General features: G+C 49.3%; 1 protein-coding gene across 2 annotated transcripts; it reads right to left on the bottom strand.

The window, feature by feature from the left end:
* Window positions 1–2516: 2516 nt before the first annotated feature.
* Window positions 2517–6161, bottom strand: gcnt4a (glucosaminyl (N-acetyl) transferase 4a). 2 transcript variants are annotated; one of them, XM_062454834.1, is made up of 4 exons: window positions 6013–6157; window positions 4707–5305; window positions 4529–4605; window positions 2517–4328 (listed from the first exon to the last, which is right to left on the bottom strand). In XM_062454834.1, the coding sequence occupies exon 4, from the start codon at window positions 4325–4327 to the stop codon at window positions 3023–3025; it is 1305 nt and encodes a 434-aa protein (XP_062310818.1). In that variant the 5' UTR covers window position 4328; window positions 4529–4605; window positions 4707–5305; window positions 6013–6157; the 3' UTR covers window positions 2517–3022. The 2 variants fall into 2 exon arrangements, with proteins under 2 accessions (XP_062310818.1, XP_062310817.1); XM_062454833.1 differs by lacking the exon at window positions 4707–5305 and having other exon boundaries at window positions 6013–6161.
* Window positions 6162–10609: the final 4448 nt, after the last annotated feature.

Below are 10609 nucleotides of genomic sequence, written 5' to 3'. Positions count from 1 at the left end.
TTTTAATGTTTTCTCTGCTGATGTGTGAACTGTGTACCAACCTGTTTGGCTACTTTGGAACAAGAAGAGATTATTCATAGTCTTGTTGCGACAGAAACTGCTGTTTTGTGATAAATACCGTCTTGTGATGGATGGGCTCAGCATATTTCTGGTGAAATCAGTGCTTGACTATTCAGAGTCCTTCATGTGCTAATCCCAGCCTGAGCCTTCTGGACCCAGCCCAGCCCCAAGGAGGAGGAGCCACACAGCGTGAAGCAAGTGACTGGATGAGCGATGTGATTAGGGAATGAAACGGGCAAAGTCTCTCCCTGACCAACAAACCTCGCTGCTTCAGCAGCTTTCACCATCAGGTTGTGTTGAGATGCACAATAATACTGCAGAGGGTGACAGAGCAGTTCTGGAGCAGAGGTAGTCGTGGTGACCTAAATCCAAATAGAGAAAGGAGAAGAAAGAGAGAAAGGAGAGGAAAGGGGGGGGTCTGAATTTGGACAGGGTACAAAATACCAGTGGAGGAAAGAGAATGATGCTTATTGTCCATTGTTCACCTGTAGACATCCAGCCAACAGGGGGGGAGGGGAGGAGTGGAGTTCCTGTAGACAGACGAGGAGAGGAGAGGAGAGGGTTTCTTGTTCCTGTTTCTCTCCAGCTCCGAGATGCTGACCTGCGGACGTTGTCAGGAGCCAAGCCCATCCTCGGAGAAACCACCTGTCCCAGTTCAGCCCTCCATCTCCCTCACCCCTCCATCTCCCTCAGCCCTCCATCTCCCTCACCCCTCCATCTGTCTCACCCCTCCATCTGTCTCACCCCTCCATCTCCCTCACCCCTCCACCTGTCCCCCTCCATCTCCCTCACCCCTCCATCTGTCTCACCCCTCCATCTGTCTCACCCCTCCATCTCCCTCACCCCTCCATCTGTCTCACCCCTCCTCTTTCAGCTTAGCCCGTCTGAGCAACACCTGCTGCTCATCACAGTAGAAGGAGCTTGAAGGGTTTCGCACCTGTCCGTTGTCGTTAACAACCCCCATTGAAGCCATGTGAGGCTGGTTTGGGCCTCCTGGCAGGTGTGTTTATGACGCAGTGACCTTTTGTATTGCAGGAGCCGGGATAACCCTGCCGGCTGAGCAAGATGTCAATAAGAGAGTTCAAACAGCAGTTTGCTCTTTGGCAAACACCCTGGGGCCAATTAGCCCCCTGCCTGCAGCCTCAGAGCTCCAGGAGAAATGCTGTATGCTTCTCATGGAGGCTACAGGTAGACAGGGTTACTGCTTTCATTCAGAAATTAATATTGTTGGGCTGTGTACTATATACAGTGAGTAAATGCGTTTGAATGGCTTATATTTTGCATAGCAGCAAAGAAAAAGTGCAGATGAAATTTGTGTCTGTGTCTTTAGTTTTTCCTCCCACAATGTTTAGGGTTAGTGTTAGGGTTCGGGTTAGTGTTAGGTGTCCGTCTGGTCTCTGGATAAGCTGCAGAAAAATGGCACTTCACTTATCAAGAGAACAAAGTCTTGGTAGCTGAGATGTGCTTTACACTGTCTGGTAGCTGAGATGTGCTTTACACTGTCTGGTAGCTGAGATGTGCTTTAAATGTAAATGCGATAAAGGCATTACCATGTCCAGAGTAGGCTCGTCAGAACGCTTCTACAGTCTGACATGAGTTCCACTCTTGTGAAACTTCCTTTTAGAAAGTAAGTGTGAAATGTGTGAGAGACGCTTTGTGTAAAACCACCCTGGGTTTTTATAGTTCAGTATTGTGAAACCAGGGCGTGAGTTAACGACTCGGTTAACAAGTGTTTCAGAAGCAACCGCAGCAGACTATCCTAGCCTGGGTGTCTTTCTGGGGCAGACTGCGTGAAGGTGTCCTGTACCACAGCACCATACACTCAGCTGCAAAAACCCTCCAGGCACACTTGTTAACAGACTCTCCTGGATCAAATCGTGGTGGACAATCAGGGGAGCAGCTGAGTTATGGAGGCTCTTCAGCCTCTGATGGAGATTTGATGTATATTATTCCTGCCGAGTCATCTGTGGAGCCAGGAGTGTGTGTGTGTGTGTGAGTGTGTGTGTGTGTGTGTGTGAGTGAGTGCGGGCCTGGGGAGGAGATTAAAACATCACTTGTATCAAGGAAGTTCCATATTGCAGGGGAGGGAATATTTCAACCTGACAACGAGCCTCTGTCACATTCTCTAACAGTGACACATACCTGCCAGCAGGATAGCTGGTACACCTGAAAACTAACGCAAGTCTGTCAGACTTGAAGCTCATTAAAACTGAAAGCTCCGAATTTTAAATGGTTAGACAATATTTATCAACAAGGCAGTTGGCTAGGTAGAAAATTAAATAAGTAGCTGGAATTATAATGTAAGTGAGCATTATACCTTAGCTGAACACTATCTGTATTTTGCATATGTGCTAGTTAAATTCAAAATAAAGGACTACACTGAACAAACATGTTCCATTTCTAGAAAAATATGTAATTATGTGTTGTACCACGGCTAAATGCGTCATAGTAAAAAGTTACATTAGATCATATTTTTATTAAGAAATAAATAAAATAAAGATAACACAGTTGCTCCCCTTTGTTCAGCTTCACTGCATACATTATAAAATAAAACATTGATATTTGTCAATGTTTCCAAACCGTTGGGTTTGTGTGTGTCTGTGATTGGTCTGGAAAGTGGAGGGTTCTTTGGTGCTGCAAGAAGGACAGAGAGATCACAGCACATGGACAAAGGAATGGCTGTAAATTCAAGTCAAGACACTTTTCAAAGATGGCATTTCTCCTTGTGATAGGCATTATTGTTGCATAACTCTGTGTTGTACAGCAGACACAGGCACTCATCAGAGAAGCACAGGAAGGTTCTGTCTCCTGAAGGTTCTGTCTCCTGAAGGATTCAGTCACAAAGAAGACAGAACGTAGCTGTAGGAAAGAGCTTCATCCTGCCCTCTTAGTATGAGCTCCCCAAACACACAACAGGACCACTCCTCATTCCGCAAACACACAACAGGACCACTCCCAATACTTATTTCTCCTCATTCACCAAGTTCCTACTGTGCTGCCTCTTCTCTTCCAGTGTCTCCTCCAAGCACTTGATCAGCACCGGGTCCACTTTGGGATCAAACTTGTTGGCAAACCAGTGTCCGTAGTTGAGCAGCCAGCGTAGCTCAGCCGCCCCGTAGATGCAGACGCTCCTCATGTGTGCGCCGGAGCAGGGCGGGTACAGCGAGCCCTCCAGGTAGTTCCACTTCACCAGGCGTGTCCGGCTCTGCAGGTCAGTCACGTCGGGGGCGGTCGGGGGGATCCCTCCCGGCACACCTGGCACGCGCACCAGCGAGGCCCAGAAGTGCTCGTCTGGGGAGTACGTGTCTGCGGACCACGCCAGGAAGTCCCGCGCCACGGGACTGCTGCCCACAAAGCTGACAAAGTCACGAGGCAGGACGAAGTAGGCGCTCCCGCTGAACACCTGCAGTGCGTGCGGCGGCGGGGCCTTGGGCCGGCCGGTCCTGACCGGGAGACGGCGGTACTCGTACGGGACGTCCTTCAGCTCATGCTGGAACAGGAAGCGCTGCTTCTTCAGTTGGCTGGGCCGGCTGGACTCCAACATGCTGCTGCCGTTCAGCGCCCGGAGCTCCCTCACCAGCTCCCTGTTCCCCCGGAGCGGGAAGTCCTGGCCGCACAGGTTGATGACGTACTTCCAGCCGACCTCTGAAGCCAGCAGATCGGACAGGCAGTTGAGGTCGGCGTTGAGCCGTGTGATGTGGGCGTAAAGCACGGTCTCCAGCCTGGAGGCGATGAAAACATTGGGGAGGCAGAGAGCCAGGTTGTTCATGGCTGTGATGAAGGGCAGGGAGGACTTCTGGTCGTAGTGGATGCAGTAGACGTTGTGAGGTGTGTAGATGGCTCGCAGGATGCGCTCCACCATGGGAGCGTTCTTGTGGACCACCAGCGAGTACGCCAGCGGGAAAGTTCTCTCCTCCTCAGAGACCGACATGAGGTCATATCCTCTGGCCTCAACATACCTCTCACAGTCTGCGGTCAGAGACACGACGCTGTCGTCCTCCAAGTCCACGATCACCTTCCTCCGTATCTCCAGGGACTTGCCAATCTCAACAGGGTCCAGGTTGTATATGGCCCTGCAGTTGATGTTGTACCTGTGGGTTTTGATCCTGTATGCACTGGCGGTGATCCCATAAGGCTCGATGTAGAAGTGGTTCCTCACAGACACCTTGATGTAGACCAGCTTCAGCAGGCACAGAGCCAGCAGAGACACGGAGAGCAGGTAACATTTGCGTCTCAGTTTATGTAAGGGGGCGCATCTTATTTTCATTCTGTGGAGGAGAGGGGATAGGGAGTGGTCTTGGTAACAGGAAGAGATGCTTGATAGGAATTACAGTTGTTATCTTAATTCATGTAAAAAAATAAGATACTTTTTATACGTTATTAATATTTTAATGCCATCTATATTGACCAATTAAGTAGAATTTACTTAAATGCTTTGTGGATTTGCATTGAACAACAATATTAATACCTTGCACTCTAGAGAGGTCCTTGAAGTTCTGCCAGATGCCATCAAAAGGTTTGTCTTCCAAAATCTCATATGGCAACCTATAAATGAACAGATTACATTTACTAAAATACTTACATAATCCTGACACCCAGCAATACATTTTTGTCTACTATAGTGGACATTAGTTTTGGACTAGTACCTTAGCAACCATATTGTTCTTTGTATGTATTTATCTTGTCCAGGTGAGAGGAAATCTTGTAGCTTCATGACAGAAAAATATCTTAACTGCTTGTCCTGTTTTAACTTACATTTCAAATAAAGGAAAAATCCTATTGTCCTATTACAGAAGCAATTCCTCATAGATGTGTTCTATTTCTGTGTTCACGTTCCTCATCTTCATTACTACAGACCAAACAATAGTGCTGCTGTCATTTTTGGGAAATTACAATGGTTCTATATTACTAAACTAAGATGAGATAGGATTTTTTCCTAAATGCAGTTATGAAACATGTTTCTGTAATACCAGAAGTCTAATGCAGTTAGGAATCATGTTTCTGTAATACCAGAAGTCTAATGCAGTTATGAAACATGTTTCTGTAATACCAGAAGTCCTAATTCAGTTAGGAAACATGTTTCTGTAATACCAGAAGTCCTAACTGCCCTGAACGGGGATCCGGTGGGTTTCAGACTCAGGAAGTTTCCATAATGAGGCCCCTGGGTTTGGTAATGACGTCACATACGTGAACGACCTCAAGATAGCCGTGTAATTAGTTCGTTTTTGAAGATACTGACTCGAAACTGTAACGAATAGAAAAAGTATTAGACTTTATTTCCCCTAGAAATTATTTTATTTTATTCAAACGTTTATTCAACCTTTATTTAATCAGGCAAAGATGATTAGGATGATCGAAATGATTCCTGGAAATTTGATATGTTTAAGTATTTAGCTTACATTTTACGTAATAAGAATAAGAAATTGTTCTTAAGACCTTAGTCCATGTTTAAACGTTGTGATTTTTTGAGTTAAAGTAGAGAAAATCATGGAAAATTATTCATAGAACATTTCCATTAAAACTTCCATGAAAGGGAACACAGAAGGACCGCCAACACACAGTCGGGTGTGCAGACAGCAAGTTAATTACAAGCAGTAACATCTCGTGACAAACCAAGGACATTCTCTCAATGTTTTACAGCCTTGAGAGCTAAACTTTAGTTTCAGAAATAAAAGTTCGCTGGAAAATATTCAGGCTATAAGTGGCGTATAAAAAAAGGCGTAATTGTCGTTTAGTTTAGAAAGACATAGGCTAGTTTTATTTATAATTTGGTTTAAGAATTAAGTAATAAATGTATCAGATCACACCCCTACGCCAAACTTTGTCCAACACATTTAATTAAGTCTGAAATAAAGGCCAACATGCTGTGTGAACGATGTCAGTACCGAAAAAGAAAAAAACGATTTCAAGTCGTCATGTTACAAACAACTCATAGAACACAAAACAACTTACCACTCCGGAATCTGAATTCTCACATCGGAGCATCGTGAGTAGTGAGCTGCACCGCTGCCGTGCAGGACTGGCGCTGGAGGGACGTCTTCTGTAGGTGTGGTGGAGCGACATCACACTGCAGACTGTCACGGAGTCATGAGAGATCATCAGCCAAGTCCTCCTCCGCCCACTACCGGCTCATATTATACACTGGCTTATCTGAGGTTTGAATTGTAAAAAAAAATTACATGGAGGCCATGTGATTCTTATCAACCGGAACCGACCGCAATACAAAAAAACGATATTTTATGCTAAAAAAGCTGTCTACTCGGTTTACAAGTTCTGTGTTGTTTATATGTTATAGTTCTACAGAGGCCTACAGCAGCCACAGAAAAACAAACAAGCACTTTTTTTGTTAGTTCATAGTTTAGATTTTAATCAAAACAAATTCAAAGTAATGTCATTGATGTAAACTTAAATGCAGGTAGTCAACGATTATACAGTCCAACAATTACAAAATGCAGAAATAACATTATTTTAACTCAAACTAAATTACATATAACCGTTTTAACACCAAGTTTTACACTGCAAACTACATTATAGTGACAGTAGTTTAGTGTAGGCCAAATCCACAACCCTACAACAATAAGCACTCACTGGTGGCCCAAAAACAACATTAGGTTCATGAATGTTTCATAACAGGTGTGGTTAGTGATTCTTTGCGAATGGTGAGGTGACAGTCAGCAGGCCAGTTCTCCATGGTGAGGTGGCAGTCAGCAGGCCAGTTCTCCAGGGTGAGGTGACAGTCAGCAGGCCAGTTCTCCATGGTGAGGTGACAGTCAGCAGGCCAGTTCTCCAGGGTGAGGTGACAGTCAGCAGGCCAGTTCTCCAGGGTGAGGTGACAGTCAGCAGGCCAGTTCTCCAGGGTGAGGTGACAGTCAGCAGGCCAGTTCTCCAGGGTGAGGTGGCCCCTCCAGGGAGGATTCAGTAGGGCCAGTTGTCTTCCAGACACAGGCGCTCCCAGTAGCCGTCCATTACGTCGCTGGGCGCCAGCTCCTCCTCACACACCAGCCGGATCGTCTTGATCTGCAGGAGGTGTTGCAGCGCTGTCCATGCTGAGAAAACAAACACAACATAATCACCACTCTATTTATAGCTAGTGCCGTGGTGCACTTGTTTTCTACCCCGGTTCATCCCCACACAGCAGTTCTCCAGGTGCAGAACCCACATTTACATTTAGTCATTTAGCAGACGCTCTTATCCAGAGCGACTTACAGTAAGTACAGGGACATTCCCCCGAGGCAAGTAGGGTGAAGTGCCTTGCCCAAGGACACAATGTCATTTTTGCACGGCCGGGAATCGATCCGGCAATCTTCTGATTACTAGCCCGATTCCCTAACCGCTCAGCCACCTGACTCCCCACTAGACGAGGACATTCATTATTGAGAGGCTGTGGCCATGCTTCAACAGACACGCAGCTCTGCTGTCGGGCCTCACAGTCAACACTGAGGAGGCAGACCAGTCAACACTGAGGAGGCAGACCAGTCAACACTGAGGAGGCAGAGACCAGTCAACACTGAGGAGGCAGACCAGTCAACACTGAGGAGGCAGAGACCAGTCAACACTGAGGAGGAAGACCAGTCACCACTGAGGAGGCAGAGACCAGTCACCACTGAGGAGGAAGACCAGTCACCACTGAGGAGGCAGAGACCAGTCAACACTGAGGAGGCAGACCAGTCAACACTGAGGAGGAAGACCAGTCAACACTGAGGAGGCAGAGACCAGTCAACACTGAGGAGGAAGACCAGTCACCACTGAGGAGGAAGACCAGTCAACACTGAGGAGGCAGACCAGTCACCACTGAGGAGGCAGAGACCAGTCAACACTGAGGAGGAAGACCAGTCACCACTGAGGAGGCAGAGACCAGTCAACACTGAGGAGGAAGACCAGTCACCACTGAGGAGGAAGACCAGTCACCACTGAGGAGGAAGACCAGTCACCACTGAGGAGGAAGACCAGTCACCACTGAGGAGGAAGACCAGTCACCACTGAGGAGGAAGACCAGTCACCACTGAGGAGGAAGACCAGTCACCACTGAGGAGGCAGAGACCAGTCAACACTGAGGAGGAAGACCAGTCACCACTGAGGAGGCAGAGACCAGTCAACACTGAGGAGGAAGACCAGTCACCACTGAGGAGGAAGACCAGTCACCACTGAGGAGGAAGACCAGTCACCACTGAGGAGGAAGACCAGTCACCACTGAGGAGGAAGACCAGTCACCACTGAGGAGGCAGAGACCAGTCAACACTGAGGAGGAAGACCAGTCACCACTGAGGAGGAAGACCAGTCAACACTGAGGAGGAAGACCAGTCACCACTGAGGAGGCAGAGACCAGTCAACACTGAGGAGGAAGACCAGTCACCACTGAGGAGGCAGAGACCAGTCAACACTGAGGAGGAAGACCAGTCACCACTGAGGAGGAAGACCAGTCACCACTGAGGAGGAAGACCAGTCACCACTGAGGAGGAAGACCAGTCACCACTGAGGAGGAAGACCAGTCACCACTGAGGAGGAAGACCAGTCACCACTGAGGAGGCAGAGACCAGTCAACACTGAGGAGGAAGACCAGTCACCACTGAGGAGGCAGAGACCAGTCAACACTGAGGAGGAAGACCAGTCACCACTGAGGAGGAAGACCAGTCACCACTGAGGAGGAAGACCAGTCACCACTGAGGAGGAAGACCAGTCACCACTGAGGAGGCAGAGACCAGTCAACACTGAGGAGGAAGACCAGTCACCACTGAGGAGGAAGACCAGTCAACACTGAGGAGGAAGACCAGTCACCACTGAGGAGGCAGAGACCAGTCAACACTGAGGAGGAAGACCAGTCACCACTGAGGAGGCAGAGACCAGTCAACACTGAGGAGGAAGACCAGTCACCACTGAGGAGGAAGACCAGTCACCACTGAGGAGGAAGACCAGTCACCACTGAGGAGGAAGACCAGTCACCACTGAGGAGGAAGACCAGTCACCACTGAGGAGGCAGAGACCAGTCAACACTGAGGAGGAAGACCAGTCACCACTGAGGAGGAAGACCAGTCAACACTGAGGAGGAAGACCAGTCACCACTGAGGAGGCAGAGACCAGTCAACACTGAGGAGGAAGACCAGTCACCACTGAGGAGGAAGACCAGTCACCACTGAGGAGGCAGAGACCAGTCAACACTGAGGAGGAAGACCAGTCACCACTGAGGAGGAAGACCAGTCACCACTGAGGAGGAAGACCAGTCACCACTGAGGAGGAAGACCAGTCACCACTGAGGAGGAAGACCAGTCAACACTGAGGAGGAAGACCAGTCACCACTGAGGAGGAAGACCAGTCAACACTGAGGAGGAAGACCAGTCACCACTGAGGAGGAAGACCAGTCACCACTGAGGAGGAAGACCAGTCAACACTGAGGAGGAAAACCAGTCACCACTGAGGAGGAAGACCAGTCAACACTGAGGAGGAAGACCAGTCACCACTGAGGAGGAAGACCAGTCACCACTGAGGAGGAAGACCAGTCAACACTGAGGAGGAAGACCAGTCACCACTGAGGAGGAAGACCAGTCAACACTGAGGAGGAAGACCAGTCACCACTGAGGAGGAAGACCAGTCACCACTGAGGAGGAAGACCAGTCAACACTGAGGAGGAAGACCAGTCAACACTGAGGAGGAAGACCAGTCACCACTGAGGAGGAAGACCAGTCACCACTGAGGAGGAAGACCAGTCAACACTGAGGAGGAAGACCAGTCACCACTGAGGAGGAAGACCAGTCACCACTGAGGAGGCAGACCAGTCACCACTGAGGAGGAAGACCAGTCAACACTGAGGAGGAAGACCAGTCACCACTGAGGAGGAAGACCAGTCACCACTGAGGAGGAAGACCAGTCAACACTGAGGAGGAAGACCAGTCCTGGGGTATAGACATACCTGTGGGGGCTCCAGGCTCCTGGGAGGAGGAGGGGCGGGGCTGGGAGGAGGAGGGGCGGGGCTGGGAGGAGGAGGGGCGGGGCTGGGAGGAGGAGGGGCGGGGCTGGGAGGAGGAGGGGCGGGGCTGGGAGGAGGGGCGGGGCTGGGAGGAGGAGGGGCGGGGCTGGGAGGAGGAGGGGCGGGGCTGGGAGGAGGAGGGGCGGGGCTGGGGAGCTGATGTAGGACTCTGGTCAGTCCCTGCATCCGTATCCGATATGTAGCTAGACAACGACTTCTCCCTGTAGTTCACCTGCAGAAACAGTAACAGATCAAAGTGAGCCCCTCAGATCCTATACAACAGTCTATATGTACGGAACGATAAACATCTTGTTTCTGCTCCCAGCAGGTGGCAGACAGACCACCGGATCTTTCATTCAAAGCGACGTATAAATAGTGCATATGCAACATACAGCATCCAGATCAAGGATCTGGAGGGCTTAGTTCTTACAATGTTGTGGTGGTGAGAGTCAAGGAACGGTCTGACACTGCAAAGTAATCACGTCTCTGCTACCCGAAGGAGAGGGAGAGGGAGGAGGAGGGGAGAAGGAGAGGGAGAGGGAGGAGGGGAGAAGGAGAGGGAGAGGGAGGAGGAGGGGAGAAGGAGAG

The sequence above is a fragment of the Osmerus eperlanus genome, chromosome 28 (genome assembly GCF_963692335.1).
Source record: "Osmerus eperlanus chromosome 28, fOsmEpe2.1, whole genome shotgun sequence".
Taxonomy (NCBI): domain Eukaryota; kingdom Metazoa; phylum Chordata; class Actinopteri; order Osmeriformes; family Osmeridae; genus Osmerus; species Osmerus eperlanus.
The sequence above is the reverse complement of the archived record's forward strand: the minus strand, read 5'-3'. Positions and strand labels throughout refer to the sequence as shown.

Excerpts from the sequence above, each read along its gene's own strand:
- gcnt4a (XM_062454833.1), bottom strand. The coding sequence starts at position 4,327 with ATGAAAATAAGATGCGCCCCCTTACATAAACTGAGACGCAAATGTTAC.